Genomic DNA, 27,473 nt, shown 5'->3' on the forward strand with positions numbered 1-27,473 from the left:
TCAATGGCATGAGGATGAAGAAGGCAATGGAAATCACTGCATTAAAGACATGTAGCGTGCATCCACAGGACATGTGGCCGCTGAATGAAAAGTGTCATGATGATCTCTCCATTGGCAAAAGATTCTAGAATAGTTCCCCATTCAGATCTCCGAGAGGGGACTGTCGAGGTGGAGGTTACCATGAGAAAAAGACTGAAGAACCAACAAATGGATAACATTCTACGAGTCAGGGTGTGGAATGTTGGGTGCCTGAATGTGGTAGGGAAATGCAAAAGCTCAGTCTGTATATAGTAGTGGTCAGTGAAGTGAAATGGAAAGAAGACAAGGATTTCTGGTCAGATGAGTACAGGGTAAATCAACAGCAACAGAAAATGGTATAACGGGAGTTGGATTTGTTATGAGTAGGATGACAGGGAAGAGAGTGATTTACAGTGAACAGTTCAGTGATAGGGTTGTTCTTATAAGAATCAACAGCAAACCAACACTGACAATAATAGTTCAGGAATACATGCCAACATCACAAATTGATATATGAGGATATTGAAAGGGTAATACAGTACGTAAAGGGAGGTGAAAATCTAATAGCCATGGGGGACTGGAATGCAGTTGTAGGGGAAGGAGTATAAGAAAAGGTTACAGGAGAATATGGGCTTGGGACAAGGAATGAGAGAGGAGAAAGTCTAAGTTTAAGAATCACAAGAGGAGGTGTTATACTTGGAAAAGGCTGGGTGATACATGAACATTTCATTTAAATTATGTCATTGTCAGAAAGAGATTCCAAAGTCAGATACTGGATTGTATGGCAAACCCAGGAACAGATATAGAATCAGATCACAATATAGTAGTGATGAAGAGTAGGCTGAAGGTTAAGAGATTAGTCATAAAGAATCAATAAACAAAGAAAAGGGATATGGAAATACTAAGGGATGATGAGATAACCTTGAAGTTCTCTAAAGCTATAGATATAGCAATAAGGAATGGCTCAGTAGGCAGTACAGTCAAAGGATTGAACACAGAAATAAAAAAAGAAATGATTGTCAGTAGGACTGACCCAGCATACAAGAAAATTAAAATAACCTTCAGTGAAATTAAAAGCAAGGGTGGTAACATTAAGAGTACGATGGGAATTCCACTGTTAAATGCAGACAAGATTGTAGTTAGTTGGAAAAAGTGCATTGAAGGCCTCCATGAGTGGGAAGATTTGTCTGATGTGATAGAAGAAGAACTAGGAGTTGATTTAGAAGAGAGAGGGGAATGCGTATGAGAAACAGAAATTAAGAGAACAAATAAGGCAGAGAGACAGAGTTCCTAAAATCGTTGGGGGAAGTGGCAACAAAATGACTATTCATGTTGTTACGTAGAGTGCATACATCTGGTGACATACCATCTGATTTTTGAAAAAATATCATCCACACAATTCCAAAGACTGCAAGAGCTGACAAGCAGGAGAATTATCACTCAATCAGCTTAACAGCTCACACTTCCAAGTTCCTGACAGGAATAATATACAGAGGAATGGAAAAGAAAATGGAGGATGTGTTAGATGATGATCAGTTCGGCTTTAGGAAAGATAAAGGCACCGGAGAGACAATTCTGATGCTTCAGTTGATAATGGAAGCAAGACTAAGGAAAAATCAAAACACGTTCATAGGATTTATCGACCTGGAAAGAACTGTTCCACAATGTAAAATGGTGCAAGATTTTTGAAATTCTGAGAAAAATGGGGTTAAGCTACACGGAGAGATGGGTAATATACAATACATACAAGAGCCAAGAGGGAATTATAAGGGTGGACAATCACAAATGAAGGTCTCAGATTAAAAAGGGATGTAGTCTTTTGCCCCTACTGTTCAATCTATATATCGGAGAAGCAATGATGGAAATAAAATAAAGTTTCAGGATTTGAATTAAAATTCAGGGAGAACGAATATCAATGATACGAGTCACTGATGACATAGCTGTCCGGAGTGAAAGTGAAGAAGAGTTACATGAACTGCTGAATGGAATGAACAGGATAATGAGTAGTGAATATGAATTGAGAATAAATCGAAGAAAGACAAAAGCAAAAAGAAGTAACAGAAATAGAACAGTGAGAAACTTAACATCAGGATTGATGGTCATGAAGTGGTTGAAGTTAAGGAATTCTATTACCTAGGCAACAAAATAACCAATGACATATAGAGCAAGGAGGACATAAAAGCATACTAGCACTGGCAGAAAGGGCTTTTATGGCCAAGAGAAGTCTAATAGTATCAAACATAGGCCTTCATTTGAGGAAGAAATTTCTGAGAATGTATGTTTGGAGCACAGCATTATGTGGTAGTGAAACATGGACAGTGGGAAAACTAGAACGGAAGGGAACTGAAGCATTTGAAATGTGGTGATACAGACAAATGTTGAAAATCAGATGGACTGATGAGGTACGGAATGAGGTGGTTCTGCGCAGAATTGGAGAGGAAAAGAATATGTGGAAAACACTAGCAAGGAGAAGGGACACAATGGTAGGACATCTGTTAAGACATCAGGGAATGACTTCCACGGTACTAGAGGGAGCTGTAGAGGGCAGAAACTGTACAGGAATACATCCGGCAAATAACTGACATAGGTTTCAAGTGCTACTGTAAAACAAAGAGGTTGGCACAGGCAGCATCAAAGCAGTCAGAAGACTTGATGACTAAAAAAAATCCTTCTCTCCTCCCTGAGAGTGAAGGAACTATTTGTTCTCAAAAGTAGGTAGTGTGTCCCTTGTGAGAGCATTGTTGTTGCATCTAGGTCAATATGAGAACAGAGACAACCTCCGTGTGCGGTGTGACAGTCTACGGTTAAGCATCTCTGGACTCTACTGAGTTTTTTGGTTTCTCGTTTTCAGGTATGCGTCTTGGGGTGGTAGTAATTAATGTGAAGTCTTCATATGTGGTTGTTCACGAACTTTCAGCTGGATAAATTATTCAAAAGAAATCCAAGTTGTGTATGGTTGTATGCTGGAAGAACATTGAACAGAAATTCAGAAGTAGGGAATGTTGTCCAAGATTGAAGCAACCATGAAGGTTTATGTTTTATTAAGGTCCTGTGGCATGATTTCATTACTACAGGGTGGAGCACTGTAAACTGCCACTTTGGGAATGAAATAAAAAAAATAATGATCATTTAGAAACTTACATTTTTATTTTTCTCATATTGGACAATAATGGAAGTTTCCAATTACATGGTTTAAACAGTGTATCTGACAACTGTCTACCTTCACAATCCACACTCTGCCACAGTCATTTTCTGAAATTCTCATGCACTCTTTCAAGCATGTCTTCTGGTATTCTTGCCATTTCAGACTGAATACTGTTTGTAGGTCTTCCAGGGTGTTGGGACATTTGCAATACAACTTTGACTTCAGGTGTCCCAAAAGGAAAAAAATCACATGGGGCTAAGTCAGGTGATCATGTGGGCCAGTTGAGATCCCCCATCCAAGAGATAAGCCTTCCAGGAAACATTTGCCTTAAAAAATTCATTGTAATGCCCACTGTGTGTGTGGTGGCACTGTCTTGTTGACACGAGGTATCCTGTAATTGCATTACCTCAGAAGCTGGCTGGAGAAGCTCTTGCTGCATAGATAAGTCACAATCCGAATTCACAGTTACAGCACTGTAAACTGCCACTTTGGGAATGAAATAAAAAAAATAATGATCATTTAGAAACTTACATTTTTATTTTTCTCATGTTGGACAATAATGGAAGTTTCCAATTACATGGTTTAAACAGTGTATCTGACAACTGTCTACCTTCACAATCCACACTCTGCCACAGTCATTTTCTGAAATTCTCATGCACTCTTTCAAGCATGTCTTCTGGTATTCTTGCCATTTCAGACTGAATACTGTTTGTAGGTCTTCCAGGGTGTTGGGACATTTGCAATACAACTTTGACTTCAGGTGTCCCAAAAGGAAAAAAATCACATGGGGCTAAGTCAGGTGATCATGTGGGCCAGTTGAGATCCCCCATCCAAGAGATAAGCCTTCCAGGAAATATTTGCCTTAAAAAATTCATGGTAATGCCCACTGTGTGTGTGGTGGCACTGTCTTGTTGACACGAGGTATCCTGTAATTGCATTACCTCAGAAGCTGGCTGGAGAAACTCTTGCTGCATAGATAAGTCACAATCCGAATTCACAGTTACAGCATGACAATTTTCCTGGAAAAAGTAAGAGCCAATGATGCCTACTCATGATAAGGCACACCACACAGTGACAGCCTGAGTGCAGTGGTTTCTCGGGAATTTGCCTGGGGTTTGTATCATTCCAGTACTGCATATTCTCTTTGTTTACACGCCCACTGAGGTGAAAATGACCTCATCAGAAACGAACACATTTGCCCCATGGGTTATCGTCTTCACAAGATGTTCTTCATGTTACACAATCCTGTTTTGACAATTGCTGGACCACGCACTTTTTTTATGTGTGAAAATTCAGTTCATTGTGAAGAATCCAGCGGCGAGAATGTCTTGAAATGCTAAGAGCAAGTGAGTGTTTCTGAGCCGAGTGTTTTGGAGATTGCAGTATTGCTGCTCTGACTGTTTGACATTTTGTGAAGTTGTACTGCTTCTTTCAGGTTCTCTTCGCACACATGACACATCCTGTTGTTCTGAATGCATTTACCCAATTTAAAATTAATTGCCATCCAGGAACACATCTGTGTGGGTGTACTGTAAATCACAAACGAAAAGGACGCTGCACTGCAATGATCGAATGGGAATTCGAGAAATATACTTCAACACAAAATAAGCATTCCTCACATGTCTACTGCATTATTGCAACTGAACAGCAATTGAATACAGACCTCCCATTGGTCACTATAAACCATGCCCGCTCTCCCCTTTATTAGACCAACAGTGAAGCCACAAAGTGAATTCTAAAAAAAGCAATTTACCATGCTCCACACTGTATAATTCAATAATACCTTTCAAAAAATGATATTATAAACTAATATTAGCATCTCAATCATTTGTGCTTAATGAACTTCACCCAACTAACCATCAAATAATACACTAAGGATGAAACAATCCATCATCAACAAGGAGAGATATAACGATCAACAAAGTGAGCAATGAGTAGGATCTTCACACCCTTTAACATTTATATGCATCTGACAGTACTATACATTTCTCATCCTGAAGGCAAGTAGTGAGCAGCAAATCTGTCTCATAATGTATTAGTTTTTTGCAGTTGAATTTTCCTTTAATATTATGGATTTGAACATTCCATCATTGCATATAAGATAGCTTTCTGGTGGTTAGTGCAAACAATGTTCTGAAAAATTACAATCAAGTAACACTATGATGAACTACCAAACATATATTCAAAACAACACTTGACTTGGAGGTAAGTGGAGTTGAATCCTGGTGGTGGATGAAATTTTCACTTTCAGTAAATAGCCAGCAAGGAGAGGAGAGGTGGTGATTTGAAGTTCTTGATCATCTGTCTTTGCACCAAGGTCCTGGATTAAATTTCAAACCTCTCCGCAGTGTCTCACAAATTGAGGGCATGTGACACTTGATGATGCTCCATCTGTCAGATGGGGATGTTAAGCTCGGTGGGCCCTTGGTGTTATTAGAGAGTAGTAGGTTACGTGCTGGCACTGGGTTTCACTCTCTCCATTATATCATCATCATCATTATTAAACAACACAAACATAAAACTACACTATACACTCTCATTATAGTAAACTCCATAAATACACATATCTCTCATATATTTGCAAGGAAAAGGGCCAATCTGCGCAGAGGATGAACACCTTCTTTCTAAGCTGCTGAACCCACCCTGCTGCGGCGCACCTACAATTGAGTGCCAGTGGCTGAATGTCTGTTGGCTGCAATATTCAAATGCCCATGGCTCCACTCATTCCATAGCAGGGTGAGGAAGTCAGCAGGAAGGTCAGCAGGAAGGCCAGCAGATGATGACTCTTGCAGTCGCGCCGACACTATGATCATCACATGCAGCTAGAATCAGCGTGCGCAGATCGGCACTGTGTTCTGCTTCTGCGACCCAGCTCTGCAGCCAATCAAAACGAAGTAATCCTCCATGATGCAAGGATTTAAGCTCTCACTGAAGCAGCAGAAAGGAGTGACATTGCCAGACTGGAACTCATAATCATCACCAGAGCCGCCGCCACTGCAACTGTTGTCACCCAGTCCACCATTCACCGCTGCTCTTCTGACTGAGATGTTGCACTACCAGGGACCGAACACTACCAGCTAAGTGGGTCTGGACTAGGACATCATTTTGGAGATTTTAGCGAAGAAATTTAACTTGACATCACTCGTACTTATAAAAGAACTTGGCATTCAAGACAAGTGGACTAGTACCATTTCAGAATTTAACTTTTGTTTCCACTATACAGTCTAGTAAGTGACTTCATTCTTAGCAGTAGCAAGAATAGCCTTTTATGCTGTCTAACAGTTATGTAAAAAGTGTTTGTTTAGTTGGTATTTAATCTGGAAAACTCTCCAAGTACATTTAAGTTGTTTGTTCCAATAATCAGAATTGTATGAGTTGATTCAGTTGAGCTTGTGTGTCTTGTGTTGGACATAAAACACCCTGTGGAATCTCTCAGCCAACAGTACCATACAACATTCACATTTTTACATTAAAGATGTACAAACTGTTCATTTACATTTTTGAAATAATGTCTTTTGCTAAATATGAACAATATTGGTTTAACTAAATGGGGGTATGCCGATATTGCAGGAGGAGGCAGGGGAGGGTTGTTTTTAAACTCTGATGTTTCTTCAATATCAATTAACTCAGTGTCAATGAATGAGCACATTACTACAGATATCTTCTTCTTCAGACCACATACAAAACGTTTATCTATTAACTAAAAGATAAAGCAAGAATCATCCAAGTTGCAAAACAAGAAATGCCTACTGCAGGAATATTTATAAGATATACTTTTTAAAAACTGTGTTGATGAATATCTGAAAAAAAAACCTTATATAGGGTATATAACATCACTTTCTTCCTCACATAGTGTGAAGAAAATACTTCTAAAAAATCATGTTCCATGATGCTGTAACACTTTGCTGAAAAATGTTTCTTGCTCTAATATATTTGTGGCAGTTGTCTGCTATTACTAGTATTACACATTTTGCTTTGTTTTTGTCTTATTCATACTACAGTGACTGTCCCCACTGCAAGACTTGCCCTACACACCCCTACTATCACCTATAACAGCCCTGTAACTGGCAAAACACATACTGTCAAAGGGAGAGCCACCTGCGAAACGACACGTCATATACCAGCCGTTACGTAAACACTGTTCGGCCTCCTACAACAGCATGCCCACCAACCAAATTATCAATTAGGATGAATGGGCATAGGCAGAGGGTGTATACTGGCAACTCACAATATTCTATTGCAGAGCATGCTCTACATCATCACATTCATGACCTCGGCGCCTGTTTCACCACACGCGCCATCTGGATTCTTCCCCCTGACACCAGTTTCTCAGAACTCCATGGGTGGGAACTAACACTACAACATATCCTTGGTTCTCACCACCCACCTGGCCTTAATTTATGTTAATTTCTTCTGTCTCAGCATTTCTTCACTCTTTGCTTCACTCTGTTTTAGTTTTCTACATCTTTCATTGTCTTGCCAGTCTATTTTTCACTGCCCCCCTCCCATCTCTTTTCCACTCTTATTAACTCATGCATGATGTTTAAGCAGTAATCTCCATAAACATATTACCCTGTCTTCCACCTTCAAGCTCTCAGGTTTTCGAATCTCATCCGTGGTTCTGGATTATCTTCCTGAAATCTGCCCCTTTACCTAGAGCTCTCCCATCCTTTTCCTTCACCCCTCTTCCTTCCCCTTGAACCCCTTTGCCTGAAGTAGGAGCCACTGACTCTGAAAGTTTGCCAATTACAGCCGGCTTTTATGTGCGTGCTCTGCCGCCACTTGGTGAGTAGATTTTTTATCTATCCAATTAAATAATTTTGTCATACCACAGTGATGCCTATGAAATCATTTTCTTTAAACTTGGACACACCGGATACATTAAACATTATTGTGAAAAGAATAGATTGCTACTCAACAAATAGATGAGATGTTGAGTTGCAGTCAGGCACAATGAAAAGACTGCTGCATATTTTACTTTTCAGCCACAAGGTCTTCTTCTAAAGTAACACACACACACACACACACACACACACACACACACGACCATCAGCTCTGGTGCTATGGCCATAGCGCCGAGAGACAGTGGTCATGTGAGTGTTAGCTGTGCTTGTGTGAATGTGTGTGTATTTTCTACTTTAGAAGAAGGCCATTTGGCTGAAAGCCTGTCTGGGGCTCAACATCTCCTCTATATGGTGAATAGCAGTATATCCTTTTCATAATAGTGTTATCATCTCATCTTGGACTTAACGATTGTTTGATTTGTTATTAAATTGACATTAGCTATATTATTTACCGATATGTAACATGGAAATTTCATGCTTGTTATGTATAGAAATACTTTGGTCTTGTCCTCTACCTTGTACATTTATTGCATATAAAATGCTAGACCAATAATAATGAGATAACAAAGGTAAAAGTTAATTAGAATGATGTGCAGGGTTCACACACTTCATGTGACCCAGGCAGAACACTCAGATTTCAGAAATAGTCATTTGAAAAGTAGTGGCAGAAGAATATTATAGCACAGCCTAGAGTTACTTCATGAATGAATCTTTCACACTGCAGTGGGGTGTACTATAATACAATATTTCTTAACAAATTAAAACTGTGTAGCAGACTGGGACCTGAACCTGGGTCCTTGACCTGCATAGACAGTATTATTTTTGACTGATCAGTCATTGAATCTGATTTGCTAGTTCATATCTCCTACTTTCCAAACTGCCCACAATGAGTCCTTAATACCTTGTTAGACTAGAACCTCTGTGAGTAGAATGTCTAAACAATTTCACTGCCATTTGTTTGCTACTGATTGTGCTAGTGCAACAAGTATGCTGGAGGGCTTCTGAGAAGTTTGTAAAATACGCATTGCTTCCAGTTCTTCTTTTGCTGCAGAATTTTCTCATATCTATCCTTCAGTCATCCCCTCCGTTGTCTCTGACTTATCATTTGCCCTCCCTGCCACTCTATACCCATCATTTTTCAAGTTTTGTCTGTTAGAATTCCATTATTGCTTTCATTCTATCCTATTTAGCCCCAAGTCCAGAGTGACTGGTTTCTATTTATCCCTTGAAAGTATTACGTTTACATAGATTATAGTTGTATTTCTTCTACTCTTAGTAATTAATTTTGATGACTAGCTTATGATGTTAAGAACTCAGTTTATCTAAAATGTGCACAATGAAGAAAGCTTTCAGGTTCTTTTTCAGTGTCCATAAGTAATTAAAGGTACTCTTTTTAAACTGGGACCAAATAACTAAAACTTTTATTTCAATATACTGCTGATTAATCACAATGTCCACAAGTGACTCAGTTAAATGCACACAGGTGCCTGGAGCCTTTCTTTCTGTTTCACTTTTCTTTGCTTTCCTGAATAAGATGAATGACGTTGGTCTACAGATTAAAATCTGGGCCATATTCTTCCATACGTTTCTAATCATTTGGTAATACACATTATCTTGTTGTAAGATTTCATCTTCTCCCATGGAGACAATTACCACATACGTGTGAATATAATCTCCAATGATGGATCTGTAACCATATCAATCAAGAGAGCCTGCCATGTGTATTATCGGCCCAGAGCCTTCTATTAAACATTTCCCAATCACAACATAATTCTCTCAGCCTATGCACCCCTGACACTGGTTGCAAAGAGCTTTTCATCAGATCAGACATGCTGATGTTTATCTGTCTCATGAAACACAAAATTTTACTGATTAGAGAATGTTCCCCATTGGAAATTACCAGCCAGCAGTAATCCAGTTGTAATACTACTGAATGAATTCAAAACTTTTGTGTTACCATGTGCTCAGACATCATTTGATTCACAAACTCAGTTCTGGCAGAAATAAACAAGAAAATATGCCTTGTTAACTTTGGTTGTGCAGTCAATAAAACTAAATAATAATAATAATAATAATAATAATAATAATAATAAGAAGAAGAAGAATTGTGCTTGGTAGTTAGTACACTTCTATTCTTGACCTACATGATTTGCCAAAACTTCTCTCTTAAGCTTGCAAAAAGCCATATCAATTATTAACAAATAAAAAATGACTTACAGCTACTAGAAAGTGGAAAATGGTTACTAAATAACACATTGAGATGAACAAGAAACTGAAGTGACACCAGGACACGAATAATTTTAGCCGAACAGCTCAGTTCTCCGTGCTTTGCACTTAGAAGTCTCTTTCACTATTTTGCCCTGCAGACAGTATTGGTATCATTCTTTATTTACCTTTGCTCATTTTGTTGTATGGCATAATCTCCTGGAGCAACACTGCTTAAAAGCATTCATTTTGTAGATGTGTGCAGTAAGAATATCTGTAAAGTTAATAACTGAACATCTTACAGAAACCTCTTATGGACCTCAGGTGTCTAACAATCAGGTGACAATATACATTTACTCAGTAATGGTATTTGTGGTTAATGGTTACAGTGAATATAGGATAAACTTCAAAATTCACAATAATAATAATAGGAAAACTTTCAACTTGCAACCTATTCACTGAGAAACTGGAATCATTGGAAAGTAGAGATTGAGATGAATTGGGGAAGAACATAGTGAAAGTTGCCATAGAGACTGCGCCATTACTGAAATAAAAGAAACATGCTTGGCGAACAACTACCAGTGAGGAAGCAGTGACGCTGAGACAGATGGGTTGGCTGAAGTGGAACTTGCAGAAGACACAAGAGAACAGAGACAAGTTCATAGAACAATGAAAGTTAACTGCCAGAACCATCAGACAAGTAAAACAGCAGTTCACAAAAGACCAATTGACACAACTGGATGATGACTTTAAGAAAAACAACACCAGAAATTTCTACAGAAGTCTTAAACGGAACCTAGGTCACTATAGTCCACTTAGCCTCCACCTCAGAGGTCCAGATGGGAAGCTAGCCTATAACGATACTGACAACTGGCATCTTCTAGCCATGTACTTCGAGAATCTCCTGAACTGGGAATCACCTGACACATTCTTCGATAACCAGGACAGCACCAGGCAGCCAAACTCGCAACCACCAACGAAAGAAGAAGTAACAGAAATCATCCAGTCCTTGAAAAACAACAAAGCATCATGAGAAGACTCAATAGTGGCCGAACTATGGAAGCAGATGGAGACAAGACTGTAAGCAAGTTGACGGAAATCCTAAAAAAACATTTGGGAGACTGAAACATTACCTAGTGACTGGACCTCTGCCTTGATTCATCCCTTACACAACAAAGGGGACTTGATTGGCATCAATAATTATCGAGGAATCTCATTTGTACCCGCTACATACAAGATTTTCTCCAAGGCCTTACTAAACAGAGCCGAACCTCAACTGGACCCACAGCTAGGGTAATACCAGGCAGGATTTATAAAAGGATGCTCTTGTACTGAACAGATACTGAACCTGAAGTCAGTGCTACAACAAGTGAAATTGGTTGGTAAGAAGTATGTTGTCATCTTCGTTGATTTCAAGAAGGCTTATGACTCAGTTGATAGACCTATCCTCATGAAGATACTGCAAGAACTACGGCTAGATGAGAAGACCCACAGCCTTATCCAACAGACTTTAAGCAACAGAAAGTAATCAGTAAAGTTTAGAGGAATCCTCTCAGAAAGTTTTGAAATCAAACTGGGAGTAAGACAGGGAGATTGTCTGTCCCCTTTCCTCTTCAACTGTGCCCTGGAAAAGGTAATATGAGAGTGGCAGAAGGAGTCAGCTTGAGAGGGGATTCCAAATGGTATCTCTGTGGGACATAAGTGCAAAGGGCTCAATGTTGATCACCTGGCATTTGCTGATGACCTAGCACTTCTATCAGATTCAATAGAAACTTCAGTGAAACAACTCAAGTGGCAAAGGTTGGGCTTCATGTATCACTTAAAAAAACGCAGTACATCATGAACATAGGTGACTCTCTTTGTACACTGCATATAGACGAGGGAAAGGTCAAGAAAACCAACAGGTTTAAGTAATTGGGAGAATGGCTAGAACCTAATCTATCTGAAGGAACAGCACTGTCAACTTGAGTCAACAAGCTAGAGCTGGCATACCAGCTGACCAAGAATACTTATAATAAAAAATGTCTCTTCTGTAACAATAAACTGAAGCACTACCAGACAGTCATCCATCCTGAAGCCTTATATGCTTCAGAATGGTTAATACTCAATAGGAAGGGACTTACTGAAAAGCTCGAAATCCAGAAGAGAAAGATAATGAGGAAGATACTGGGGCCAGTCAAGGAAGGTGATAATTACAAAAGGCGACCCAACCGAGAGCTCTAAGAGTACTGTGAAAGAATCACAGATGTAGTTAGGAAAAGACATCTAGCATTTTATGGACACGTTTACAGGATTCATCATGACAGATTGACCAACCAACTTCTCTATTATTGGCAGAAGAGGAAGATCACGTCACCATGGTTGATGGAAGTGGAGAAAGATCTTCAGGAACTGGGAATAACAGAAGGAAGCTTGAAGGATCGGACAATACTCAGGAAGAAGCTTAGACAAAAGAGGTTCCAGAACAGCCTATCAGGAAAGACTGGTGCCCTCTGGACACAGAAGAGGAAGGAAGAAACACAGCCAGAGGATGCATAACTACAGGGCAAACGTCAAAGCCCACTCCAAATGCAATATTGAATGCTGTGGTCCATTTTTGGCTTATACCAAATAAGAAGAATAGGAATAACAATTTACTACAGACTGTGTCCCCATCCACAATCTGGAATGGAGATTTACATTCTGATGCAAAAGGCTGCAACAGTTTACGAGTAGATATTAAACAGCTAATTGTAAACTTCCAGATATTAGTATATATGTCAGAATATTTGGAATAAGGAATGTAATTCCTTATTAATACTAATATTAAATATAAACAGATTTTAACTTTTCCAGTATATGGATAGGTGATAGTGTCCTCTGGAATCAGTTGAGTTATATAAATGCTTAGTATGAAGAAGTAGACAGAAACAGCATCTGAGTAACAGAAGAGGAAAGAGCAGAAACTGGTTTCTGAAGTAGCTGCATTTTGACTAATATACATAATATTCTGATTTATAATGGACTAAAAAGGAATCTAGAAGTAATTCCCATAATTAACAATGTTAGTAGATTTGCACTAGTTGCAACTAGTCATTAGTTTACTTTACCGAAGTAGCGTGCAATGGCCGTTTCTGTTAATGATCCATTTTATATCCCAGAAGGCTCTGCCTCATGACAGGATTTATGAAACGTTGTGTGCTAATGAATGTATGCTCTTAAGGATATTTTTCAGCAGAATTCACTGACATGAATAATAAGCTGTTTTACTGTATAATGCTGATTGATCCCTATGCACCATCATAGTTGATAATCCACCTTGTGTAATATGACAAAAAAGGTCATTCCGAAATTAATGCCTCCTATTTTTTGAGTTGACTGAGTGTCCAAGTCAGATTATGTAGAAGTAGTGGTAATTTTTGAATATTCCTATAATGTTCTGTTGGTTTTTTTGTTCTGTGACAGATAGAAGCAGAGTAGTGAGAAGTTCCAAAATGGCATTCAATATCGAGGTGCATATTAAACAGAGATGTGTCATTGAATTCTTCACTGCTGAGCAAATTGCATCAATTGAAATCCATTGATGACTGATAAAGTTATATGGAGACAATATAGTACACACCAATAAAGCCCTGATTCTTTAAAGAATTGAACTCCCATTGACAAAACAGCTTCAAACTGCTGATAACTTTACATATGAGTTAATTTTTAGAATATTTGACATTATGCATGTAAATTAGAAAACATTTGAAACTACATTTAAAGTTTGTTGGAAGCCACTAAGTGCTCTCATTATCAAACACCAGATGAGTATAGTCTGGATAATTTGCACTCTTTTCAGCAAAAGTTAACTGTTCATACATCTAAATGTTTATGGCATCACATCTTCTCAATTACATGTTGTGCAATGATATAATTTTGCAGGTAGATTCACTGGCAAATGTGACCACTGTCTCCAAAACGCATTGGAAAAAAAAAGTTAGTAGTAAAGAAGAAATAAATTAAAATGTCATGCATAATGTGGCAGTTTTAATGCATGAACAGTGAAAGTGTAGTAAGCAATAAATTTTTTTGCTTACACTGTTTATAACTGTAATACTTGTCTTAGTGTGTTGAGCCTTTCACGTAAGATTACATATCTTTATGAGTAGATAATGTCAGCATTTTAAATTTGGCCACTATTTATGTGAATTACTGAAAATCAGAGTTTTAGTCACCCCCAGAAGCTGTTAGATAGAAAACCTGCTACAGGTTCCAGGTTGTGTATCCCAGGATACTCGCTTGGTAATATAGATGAGCAATGAGAGGTGTTGGGTACTGCATTTTAGGACTGGTGAAAAGGTTGTGTATGGAAGATCATGGCACAGTTGTCCTTGCTCAACTGCCACCCTTCACAATGAACAGCATTTCAGCGAACTCAGCTGTGACGATCAGCAAATTACAAGCGTAGAATTGTGTGCACAACTGAATGTTGTCTATAATGACTGAGACAAGATATTAAGCAATCTTGATTACAGCAAAATGTATGCAAAATGGTTACATGAGTAGTTGCACAAGACCAAAAATATCACTGAATGGATATTTGTTGATACCTGCTGGACCAATATGAGGCTGAAGGTGAGTAATTTTTTAACACCCTTTTCACTGGAGACAAGACATGGTGTCGCTCCATGAGTAAGAATTCACAAGACAGTCCATGCAATGTGTAAGCATACCAATCACCTAATCAAGGGATGGTGTACCCTTTCTTTCATCATTGGTTCTCTTTAAACTGCAGCATGGCTGCTGCAGGTGATAGTATTGAGTCAATAGTGAGGAATCTCTTGAGTATGGAATGTGGACACAAGGTGTATGGTTGCATTGAAAACATGAATGTGGATATAACACAGTTTGTTAACAGCAAGAGACGAAATGATAATGCACTTGATTTACACAGAATGAGTCTTACACTGATCCTTTCATATAACTGGAAGAATTATTCCTGGTAATGGACTTACACATATGACCTGCTTATGCAGTTTAGCACTCAGCATGATAGCTTGTGAGGTAGGCAGGAGAGTCAGATTCAAATTGAATCTGTGTGGTGGTACACTGGTCAGCTTGACTGTTGTTTTTAGGCAGTTCCTCATGTTCATTTATACAAATGCTGGGCTGGTCCCCAAATTCTGCCACAGAGTATATTACACACACACACACACACACAGTAAAAAATTGATAACACAATAAACACAGTTTATGCAATTCATAAAAAGGTGGTGCACACAACTTCCATATTTTTTATTACCTAGCCAATGTCGTGCCGAGAAGAACATCTGGCAACAAAGTAAAGTAATAAAATAAAATTTGACAAATTCTGGAAAAAGCTGGCCCCATATCAAGATGGGACAAGCACTTAGGAAAAGAAAGAAAGAATGGACTTGCGTGTATGTAACAGCTACAAATTATATGACTGATATTTGAGGATAAATCTGTGTGTGTCATGAATCTTAACTTGTGCTGTTGTTATTCAATACTTTCCCAGTCATAAATGGTTTATACTTGTAATAATGACTTTACTATGGTTGTACTGGTTACGGGAATGTGGTTATTGTTAGATGTGAATACGGATGTGGGTTCTACTACTAATTAAGTCCAACTGTTCAAAATTAATTAAATTCTGATAGAGTGCGCTTGCAAATGAGAATATTTGAATTCTCCAACAAAGAAATTGTTCAAGGCACAGCAATCTGCAGGCAAAATGGTGTTGCACAGTCTTCTGGGATAGGAAAGGTGTGGTCGTTTTGGATGTCTTGGAGCCTAGAGAAACCTATTTCAGAACACGAAAGGACATCATTGACAAGGCTGAAGGCCCAAATTTCCAGAATCAGGCCACAGAAGAAGAAACATTTCCACTTGCAGCTCAATAATGCAAAACCTCACAATAGTTTTGTGACCATGGGATTCACTGCCAAATTTGGCTGGAATGTCTTATCACATATAATGCTGATTTAGCACCATCACAAATCTCCTAGGACCTATGAGACACGGATTATGTTGCCAACATTTTCCAGACTCTGATAATGCTATAAAAGTGGAAAGACAGTAACTAGCCTTAGCTGGTTCAGGTTTTTGTAAGTGTGGTTTACAGACTCTTGTTCATTGCTGGCACAATGGCATAAGTGCATAATGAATGGTGGTGACTATCTGGAAAAAAATGATAGCATGTAGCTGAAATATTGCTCCATTTACCATGTCACTATGCTGTCTCACGAAAATAAATAGAACTTATTAATTTTGAATGACCCTTGTAGAGGGAACATACCACTTATCATTTAACATTCATTTCACTGAAAGCTCTATATTTTGTATTTACAATCAATCAGTTATTATCAAATATTGCACAAAAGTATGATATGGAATTTGTAACAACCTTGTACCAAAATGTGAAACTATAGGCTCACTGAATTTAGTCTGAAGTGCAGTAAATACTTACAACCATATAAAGACAAGAAAAACTTACATACAAGTAAGAGCAAAACAAATAAAAACAAAAGAATGTTGAAAACATAAGTTTTATTATTCGCAAAATGTCCAAAATGTGGACCAAAAGTTAATTTTTATGGACAGTGTTCCAGATAAGGCACTTCATTCCACAAGCAAAACATACATTTGCCTAATCACCAGGTACATATCTTATAAAAATAATAAAAAAAATACTACAAAAGGTATTTCTACATATACCTGAGTAATCTGTAAACACAAATAATCTGGCTGTGAAAAACAAGTTACTAGTCACCAAGAATATATTTCTCCATACCTGTCTATTGTGAGACTGACTTCTGTGATGGATGTGATTACAAAATATGTAATTTGATAGTTCAAAATTTGACAGCTGCTTCAGTTTGTTAGCCTGTCACCTTACGTAATGATGACTTCTTTTTACTTCACACTTTTAAGTATAATTAAAAACTGTTTTGTTGACATGGTGCAAATATTTTACTTCAGCAGATTTTTTTTTCAACAGATAATAATGTAATGTGGTAAATGTAATAAAAATAATAATAAACAAATAAATACAAGGAACAGGAGCCAAGGTGATCCCTAGTAGTCCAAGGATTCTGCAATGCAAAAACAAATTTACAGCAGATGGCTGAAATAAGGGGTTGTGTGCAGGGAAAAAAACCAACCTCTTGGAAAGGAAACTTATCAAACAGCATTTCAATTAGGAGTTTCTAAACTGTTCATTTATTCAAAAGTGGCACAATGTGCAGGTGTTAAAAAGTTATGTGCTTTGACAATACACAGAAGGAAGAACTATTAGACAGAAAAGATAAGGGAGAAAAGAAACAATATACCATTAGTATAAGGGAGGCTTTCACAACTGCATTACATGCCCTTTTTCTTGATGCATTCACTCTCTAGGTTTCAATTGATGGAAGACTCTTGGGCACCTAATCTTTACTACAATTCTGTAGAGCAGTAGTAACCAATAATCAATCATGTGTTTAGTTACTCTGTATTGCAACTGTTTGTGTTGTCAAATGAGTGCCTTTTTGTCACTTTCACCTTTGTAATAAGGTACCCTTTTATCTCACAACTACACTGCATGGGCTGAAGTTATTTCTCCACACAACTTCCAACGGAAGTTTGCATGTGGTGTGAAGCTTTCTCCTTCAGTTCTTCACAGTAGCCTTTAAAATGGACCTAAAACTGTGTGTGCATTGCAGTCAGTTTTGATGGTCAGAATATTTCAAAGGTCAAAGAGCAAAAGCCAAAAAGGATTTTTGTATGTAACAAAGGCTACTGGTGGCACTATATGTAAAAGGCATGCAATGATTAATACTTGAGAGGAAGAAATGGAAGTTGAAGGGCAATAGCAAAAAAATAAAAAAAGACAGCACGTAAAATCGAAGATAGTTCTAATAAATAAGCTTTTCTCAAAAATAATTTAGTGGTAGCCTACTATGAGAATTTGTGATGACTGTTCCAGTAACTGGTTTGTGAGAGGTGATTTTCACAGCCAGAAAAATACAAAACTAAATAATCAATTCTGTAAGTAAAATTTAAGACAACTGCATGGTCATACAAATTTCAAAAATGACAATACAAATAAATTATCAGTTCATTCACATAGTAATTTCAACAGTTACTTTCTAACAAATTTGTGGTGCAGTGTCATTTGGACTCTTACATGCACACACTACCTATAACACTAACAAAAAATGAAGCTCCATGTTACCTGTATATTAATCACTACAGCACTCTACAAATTTTGTAATAGGCAAGTAACAACCTTTAATAACACAAAAAGTTTGCTACCTGGAGGATTACATACAATGTAATGATAACAAAATATAAAAGTATGCAAGTAGTCAGTTCATAAAATTTGTATTTATATATAATGGACGGAGACAAGTATAAAGTAGGGATCTAAATGCAAAGTCATACATTTTCAAAGTGTAGTTTAACATTAACAATGCCTGCAATTGTTCCCTTCATTACACTATTTTTCTGAATGTACAGAGCAACAACTTGATTTGACTTCAATCGCTGGAGGCCATAACACTAAAATGTCAACTTTGCAAACAATGTTTCACAGTTTCAACTATATGGTCAAAGGGAGTATCAAAAGCTGATATCAAATCCATTGTTCATAAAAAACCATGTCTCCGTAAAAATGGTAGTAATATTTTTACATTATGATGAAAAACACTAAAATCTTTGTAACAATAAAAATGATAACTTTTGTATAGAATCAAAATATGGCGATTAAGAACAAAGTCCTTAAAATTCAAATAAATTCAATTTTTTACAGGTATATGCACGTCATAATTTTACAACTCGATTTGATTTCAACAAAATTTATAAATAAAACATGGAAACATGTTCCACAATAAACAATGCTGATAACTCTGATCTTTAGCAGAAAAACACAAAAGAGACCACAAACATGCAAACTGATATTCCACATCAAGGAGGACACTTATTTACTGAGAAAGAACTGATGTAAATTTAATTCTACTCTACTTTAAACTTTCAAAAACTGGCTACATTCCCTCTTATAATTTTGCCTGTCTTGGAGGACTGAACTATTTTAGAAGCTTAATAACTTGTATTTTCTTCTCAATAACACTGCTAACATTATTGTCAGTTGAATGTGATCCCTTCTGTTCACTAAATTTATCTCTATTCTAAGATAGAGAACCCTTTTTCCTTTCAAACTGTGCAAATATGTGATGCAAATTCAGTTACACTACCTATGCAGGCTGCAGTGCACTATGACAATATACTAAATCTGCCTCTGTTTCATGACAGTATATCAACTCTTACCTTTATTTTTTGCAATTTTTTATAGAGTACAAACACTGCCCATACATCCATACATGTACATCGTCATCTTATAAAAGGACAATAAATACGACCTGATTTGTATAATACAGAATTAAAAATGGACGGATACATAAGCAATATTAATAACAATGTACATTATTCATTATCTAACTGTAATAAACATTTATGATGTACCACTTTTCTTACAAATACCTTAACCATTCATACTGGTCTCCTGAGCATTCATTTTCAGGCACAATATGCACTGATGCAACAAAGACTACACCTTCAACAATCGCATGTAATTCTTTTACATGTTTACTTCAGAATGTTATGTTTTGCAGTAATGTTGCAATATACTTTAATATTTTATTTCACTTCTCCATGTGGAAGGTACACATTGCAAATTCTGAGATTCTTTAATACCATATTTCACAATATCTTAACATTAGCCACTAAGAATACTTAGGGCGTTATCTTAGTTCTAAAACCAATACAGAATGGTTTGTTATATTTCTAAAAATTATGTCTTTTCTTGAATATCTGATATTCATTTCTTCACACAATGCAGAACAATGCCAGATACATAATACTCTTAGGTATAGGAGCATGTACAATAAAAAATGTATAAAAGATGCTTTCAGAAAAGCATTAGAATTTATTGTGTCAGTGAAGCAGCCAAAAGATGAAAGCGCTGAGAAACAGGATTGTAGTGCACGAAGATGCAGCTGCTGGGGCCCCATTGCATCTGTTGTCAAAGTAACAGAAGCACCAAGTTGTCTCATCATAATAGTTCCTGTAAAACAACAAGATTCACAAATTCTTGCCCCATAAAATTGTATAACGTGTGCTGCAATCATACCAGACAATTTTTATTTCATCTACAAAGTGCTGTACTGTGTAAAAAGCACTATATTCCTATCGCCACATGTAAATGTGCAAGAGGAAACAGTATCCACACTAGCTTTTGAGCACTTGCCATTTCTCTAGTAGAAAAGTACGCACATTCACATAAAACCACACAGACACCCAAATCTAACACCTAAGGCTGCAGCAAGACTGATTATCGATTATCAATTATCAAGAGTAGTTGCCTGAGTAGATGGAGGTAGGGAGGGGACTGGGAATGATGAGGGGCAAGGAAGGCATAGCAGGATAGTGTAAGGCAGGTTTTTCGACAGGTGACTCAATGTCTGCACAACAAGATTAGGAGACAGAGCATATAAAATACAGAGAGAGTGAGGAGGAGAGATCAAGGGGGAAGGAAAGGAGAAGAAGGCAGAAATGAAGGGGTAGATAGGGAAGGAAGGAAGAGAGAGAGGGAGTGGGGTGGGAGTGGGGTGGGAGGGCAGTGAGGAAAGGAGGAGGGGGAGGAAGGAAGAGACTGCCCATGTGAACTCAGGGAAGAAGAGTGGTAGGCAATGGTAGTTCATGATCTTCATGGGAAGGAGTGGTGTGGACATAAGAGGGAATGGAAAAGATCAGGGCAAGGCAGTGGGCAACAGGTTAGCAGAGGTTTAGGCCTGGAAGACTGGAAGATTGCCATAAGATATGCTTGAGAGATGATTGCCACCTGTGTAGCTCAGAGAAACTAGAGCTCAAAGGAAGAATCCAAATAGCTAGCATAGTGAAGCAGCTGTTGAAGTCATTTGTATTGTGGTGTGCGGCTTGTTTGGCGACTACATGGACAAGTTTTCGATTTGACACACTCCGGAAGCAGTTTTGCCTACCATAAGCATGAATGTTTGCATGTGTACTCCTACTACAAGCAGAGCAAGAGCTCGAAAGTTAGTGTTAGATGTTTCTATTACATGTTTCTGTGTGTCACACACCAATTCTCTATAGGCAAGTGGTTGTGCTCCCTTATTTTACATATTTTTCCCACCAGAAATATTATGATACATAACATGGTTGCATTCACACATGGCCCTGCCTTTTATAGGGTGGGAAATGCCTGCAACTGGTCTGCTGTAGGAGGTGGTGGATGAATGTATGGGACAGGTCTTACATCTGTGTCAGCCACAAGGGAATAGCCCATGGGGTGTAGGATCGGAATAGTAATGGCCACAGATATTCTGTAGACTGGGTGGGCGGGAAATACTACTTTCGGTGATGTTCCATTACCACCAGATTCTTTGTTGGGCACTATGGCTGCGAAGTGCTTATGCACCAACATCCCTCATACCCATGGCCTTGTGGTCACGGCATGCTACCTTTCCCAACATCCTTCTGAGACCAAACCCATCACCTCTTTCCAGATCATCCTAGAGGACCACATTCTGACTGACAATTAACTTTTGAAGGCCAAATCTATAAACAAATATGTGGTACTGCTATGGGTATTCACATGACATCATTCTATGCTAACTTATTTATGGGCCATCTGGAGGAATCCTTCCTATCCAGTCAACACCTAGAACCCCTTGGCCGGGTCAGATTCATTGACAACACATCTACATCCACACAGATCCTCCAAAGGTCACTGTACAGTGCATGGCAGAGGGTACCCTGTACCACTACTTGTCATTTCATTTCCTGTTCCATTCACAAATAAAGCAAGGGAAAAAGACTGTCTGTATGTCTCCGTATGAGCCCTAATTTCTCGCACCTTATCTTTGTTGTCCTTACGTGCAACGTATGTTGGCGGAATTAGAATCATCTGGCAGTCAGCTTCAAATGCTGGTTCCCCAAATTTTCTTAATACTGTTTCTCAAAAAGAACTTCACATCCCCTCCACGGATTCCCATTTGAGTTCCCAAAGAATCTCCATAACACTTACGTGTTAATCAAACATACCAGTAACAAATCTAGCAGCCTGCCTCTAAATTGCTTCGATGTCTTCCTACAGTCTGATCTGGTTTGGATCCCAAACACTCAAGCAATAATCAAGAAAAGGTTGCACCAGTGTCCTACATGCGGTCACCTTCACAGGTGAATCACTCTTTCCTAAAATTCTCCCAATAAACTGAAGTCGACCCTTCACCTTCCCTACCACAGTTCTCACATGCTCGTTTCACATCATATCGCTTTGGAACGTCAAGCCCAGATCATCCGATTAACTTACATTTTTCCACATTTAGCGGTAGCTACTATTCATCACACCAACTGGAAATTTTGTCTATGTCATCTTGTATCTTCCTACAGTCACTCAATGTTGCCACCTTACCGCACACCAAGGCATCATCCATAAACAACTGCAGATTGCTGCCCACCCTGTCAGCCAAATCATTTATGTAGACAGAGAACAACAGTGGTCCTATCACACTTCCTTGGGGCACTCCTGACAATACCCTTGTCTCTGATGAACACTTGCCATCGTGGACAACATACTGGGTTCTATTAGTTAAGAAGTCTTCCAGCCACTCACATATCTGTAAACTTATTCCATATGTTTGTACCTTCAATAACAACCTGCAATGGGGTACCATGTCAAATACTTTCTGGGAATCGAGAAATATGGAATCTGCCTGTTGACTTTTATCCACAGTTCTCAGTATAAAAGGGTAAGCTGAGTTTCACAGGAGTGACAGTTTCTAAAACCATGCTGATTTCTACACATAAGCTTCTCAGTCTCACGAAAGTGTATTATATTCGAACTCACAATATGTTCAAGGATTCTGCAGCAAACAGAAGTTAGGGATGTTTGTCTGTAATTTTGTGGGGCTGTTCTTTTACTTTCCTTGTATACTGGAGTCACTTGTGCTTTTTTCCAGTTGCTTGGGACTTTGCACTGGGTGAGGGAGTCACAATAAATGCAAGCTAGGTAAGGGGCCAATGCTGTAGAGTACTCTTTGCAAAATCGACGTGGGATTCCATCTGGACCTGGTGACTTATTTGCTTTCAAATCCTACACGAGGTACACTTATTACTATGTCGTCCAAATGGGAGGTTGTCCTATGGTCAGATGACGGTATATTTATATGATACTCCTGTGCAAACGAATTCTTGAATGCGAAATTTGAAACTTTGGCTTTTGTTTTGCTATCTTCAACTGCCACACCAAACTGGTCAACGTGGGACTGAATGGAAGCCTTAATCCACTTAGTGATTTTATGTACAACCAGAATTTTCTCAGGTTCTCTGCCAAATCTTTTGCTAAGGTGTGATGGTGGTAGTTGTTGTATGCTTTGCACATAGATCTTTTCACAGATGCACAAATCTCAATTAACCTTTGCTTGTTGATATTTACGCCTTGCCTTTTGAACCGAGGGCGCAACTGCCTCTACTTCCTCAGCATCTGCTGAATTTTGTTATTAAGCCATGGTGCGTCTTTTCCGTCCATATCCACTTATTACGCACATACAATTTAAAATCTGCTTAAACTCTGCCCATAATTCCTCTGTTGTTGTTGTTGTGGTCTTCAATCCTCAGACTGGTTTGATGCAGCTCTCCATGCTACTCTATCCTGTGCAAGCTTCTTCATCTCCCAGTACTTACTGCAGCCTACATCCTTCTGAATCTGCTTAGTGTATTCATCTCTTGGTCTTCCTCTATGATTTTTACCCTCCACGCTGCCCTCCAATACTAAATTGGTGATCCCTCGATGTCTCAGAACATGTCCTACCAACCGCTCCCTTCTTCTCGTCAAGTTGTACCACAAGCTCCTCTTCTCCACAATTCTATTCAATACCTCCTCATTAGCTATGTGATCTACCCATTTAATCTTCAGCAATCTTCTGTAGCACCATATTTTGAAAGCTTCTATTCTCTACATCCATCTAATTGGAACTAAGTGACACCAATTCCCGTTTAAGTGAGATGTTAATAACTGCTTATCTGCTCTATCTAGCAGAAACACTCTCCTAGCCTTATTGATTGATTTATTACCTTTTGTAAACATAGTTGCTATAATGACACTATTAGTGCTAATCCCCATTTCTATACTGACATTGTCGATAATGTCTGGCCTATTTGTAGCTACAAGGTCAAACATATTTCTATCGTGTGTGGGCTGCTGAGCTAGCTGCTCAAGGCAGTTTTCAGAAAACATGTTCCAAGTTATTTCACATGACTGTCTCTGTACCCTATACCCCCCTCCCCCCCCCCCCGCGCTGCAAAGACTCCATAGACACCCCAGTCTATACATGGCAGGTTAAAGTCGCCTCCTATTACTATGATCTGGGTATTTATGCACTACTGATCAAAGACTTTCTTTGAATGACTCTAGAACTGCCACAGCTGACTTTGGTGGTCGGTAAAAACATTCAACAATTAACATGGTTTTACCTACACCTGTTATGTGTGAGCAGATGACTTCGCTGTCACAATCAACTTCGACCTCAAGAGAGACAATATTTTAGTCAACTGCAATGAATACTCCCCTTTCTATGTCCTCTAATCTGTCTTTTCGATATATGTTCCATGATTCATTAAATATCTCAGCTTTCCAGTTCGGGTATCATCCAGCTCTCGGTCCCAAGAATAATCAGAGTGCAAGAACTTTCTTTGAAGGCAGTAAATTCGGTAACTTTTTTATGAATACTTTGAATGTTTAAGACAGACAGTCAGTCGAAGTGTCTTCATTCTGAACGATGTTTGACTTACGTTGCTGCACATCAACTGGCGAGTGTTCATCAGAACACTTCAAGCTATTGCCTAGCCTAAAAAACCCTCATGTGCACTCCATAAGTACTCTGCTATCCAAGTAGCTGCTTCCTTTGTGTAGTGCATCCCTGACCTATCAAGTGGAGTCCTTTAAATCCCCACATGATAAGGCAGGTCTATAAATCTGCAGCCAAGACCGTCACACAGTCGATGAAGCCTTTGGTTGAGACCCTCCACTTAGCTCCAGCAGTCTTCACCACCTCTGTTAGCTGTCTATATGAATTGAGGATCACCTCAAAACCCATGCTACATACATCGCTGGTGCCAATGTGAGCCACAACATGCAGATGACGGCACCCCGCATGCTCGATAGCTACAGGCAAGGCTGCTTCCACATCTCTGATGAGGACCCCCAGTAGACATACCGAGTGCATATCGGCTTTCTTTCCAGCCCTGGACGCTATCTGCATATGGGGCTCCATAACAGGCCTAACATTGGAACTCCCAATACTAGTAAACCCCTCACCCCATGTGCCTGCTCCGACCCTGTTGAAGAAGCAGCCAGTCCAGCCTGTCCAGTCACAGGATCTCATGGCAGAGGCAACTTTTGCTCTTTGCTCCATAACCCCAACACTTGCTCTCAAATCTGTTTCATGTGGTGCTTCTCAACACAACATGCCACCTTCCCAGACTTTGATCTCCACCTCTCAGATAGCTCCATAAATATGTTCGTCCATATCAAGTTCACCAACCACTAACAATACCTCCAATTTGACAGCTGTCACCTGTTCCATATCACAAAGTCTTTTCCTTACAGTCTCGTGAATAGGTGACACATCTGCAGCATGTGCCTGCTCCGACCCTGTTGAAGAAGCAGCCAGTCCAGCCTGTCCAGTCACAGGATCTCATGGCAGAGGCAACTTTTGCTCTTTGCTCCATAACCCCAACACTTGCTCTCAAATCTGTTTCATGTGGTACTTCTCAACACAACATGCCACCTTCCCAGACTTTGATCTCCACCTCTCAGATAGCTCCATAAATATGTTCGTCCATATCAAGTTCACCAACCACTAACAATACCTCCAATTTGACAGCTGTCACCTGTTCCATATCACAAAGTCTTTTCCTTACAGTCTCGTGAATAGGTGACACATCTGCAGCAGAAAGCAGGAGTTGTCAGCTTACCAGAACATTTACTGATAGATAGTATCTTATCCAGCTTATCCATAAACATATCTCCTGTGCCATCTCCTCCTCTTGACACCAGTAAAACTGTTAACCTGCCATCAATGAGCACATCTCCCATCACCCAGTATCACCCTGGCATTGGAACGTCAACCAAATCCTTCACCAGTACTGTGATTACCTATTGACATGGCCTGAGATGAGGGATATCTTATCCAAATACCTACATACAATATGTGATCAAAAGTATCCAGACACCCCCCCAAAAAATATAATTTTCACATTAGGTATGTTGTGCTGCCAGCGACCTCTGTTGCCATTAGACATTGTAAAAGAGCAGAATGGGGTGCTCCGCGAAACTGACAGACTTCAAACATGGTCAGGTGATTTGGTGTCACTTGTGTCATATGTCTGTACATGAGATATCCATACTCCTGAACATCCCTAGGTCCACTGTTCCAATGTGATAGTGAAGTGGAAATGTGAAGGAACACTTACAGAACAAAAGCGTACAGGCCGACCTTGTCTGTTGACTGACAGAGACCGCCGACAGTTGAAGAGACTCATAATGTGTAATTGGTAGACATCTATCCAGATCATCACGCATGAATTTCAAACTGCATCAGGATCCACTGCAAGTATTATGACAGTTAGACAGGAGGTGAAAAACTTGGATTTCATGGTTGAGTGGCTCTTCGTAAGCCACACATCACGCTGGTAAATGCCAAATGATGCCTCACTTGGTGTACGAAGCATAAACATTGGACGATTGAACAGTGGAAAAATGTTGTGTGGAGTGACGAATCACGGTACACAATGTGGCGATCCAATGGCAGGGTGTGGGTATGGCAAATGCCCAGTCAACGCCATCTGCCAGCGTGTATAGGTCAACAGTAAAATTCGGAGACTTTGGTGTTATGGTATGGTAATGTTTCTCATGGAGGGGACTTGCATCCCTTGTTTTGTGTGGCACTATCACAGCACAGGCCTACATTGACGTTTTAAGCACCTTCTTGCTTCCCATTGTTGAAGAGTGATTCGGAGATGGCGATTGCATCTTTCAACATGATCGAGAACCTGTTCATAAAGCACGGTCTGTGGGGGAGTGGTTACACGCCAATAACATCCTGTAATGGACTGGCCTGTACAGATTTCTCACCTGAATCCTATAGAACACCTCTGGGATGTTTTGGGACGCCAAATTCATGCCAGGCCTCACCGACTGACATTGATACCTCACCTCA

At 39.1% G+C, this 27,473-nt stretch overlaps 1 protein-coding gene across 1 annotated transcript in view; it reads right to left on the bottom strand.

The window, feature by feature from the left end:
* Positions 1-16,724: 16,724 nt before the first annotated feature.
* LOC124804662 overlaps positions 16,725-27,473 on the bottom strand; it is a 30,272-nt gene continuing 19,523 nt past the window's right edge. Inside the window, exon 4 of the mRNA XM_047264902.1 lies at positions 16,725-20,296. Coding sequence (XP_047120858.1) covers positions 20,167-20,296 — 130 coding nt within the window. The 3' untranslated portion in view covers positions 16,725-20,166. The remainder of the gene's footprint in view (positions 20,297-27,473) is intronic.

The sequence above is a fragment of the Schistocerca piceifrons genome, chromosome 7 (genome assembly GCF_021461385.2).
Source record: "Schistocerca piceifrons isolate TAMUIC-IGC-003096 chromosome 7, iqSchPice1.1, whole genome shotgun sequence".
NCBI lineage: Eukaryota > Metazoa > Arthropoda > Insecta > Orthoptera > Acrididae > Schistocerca > Schistocerca piceifrons.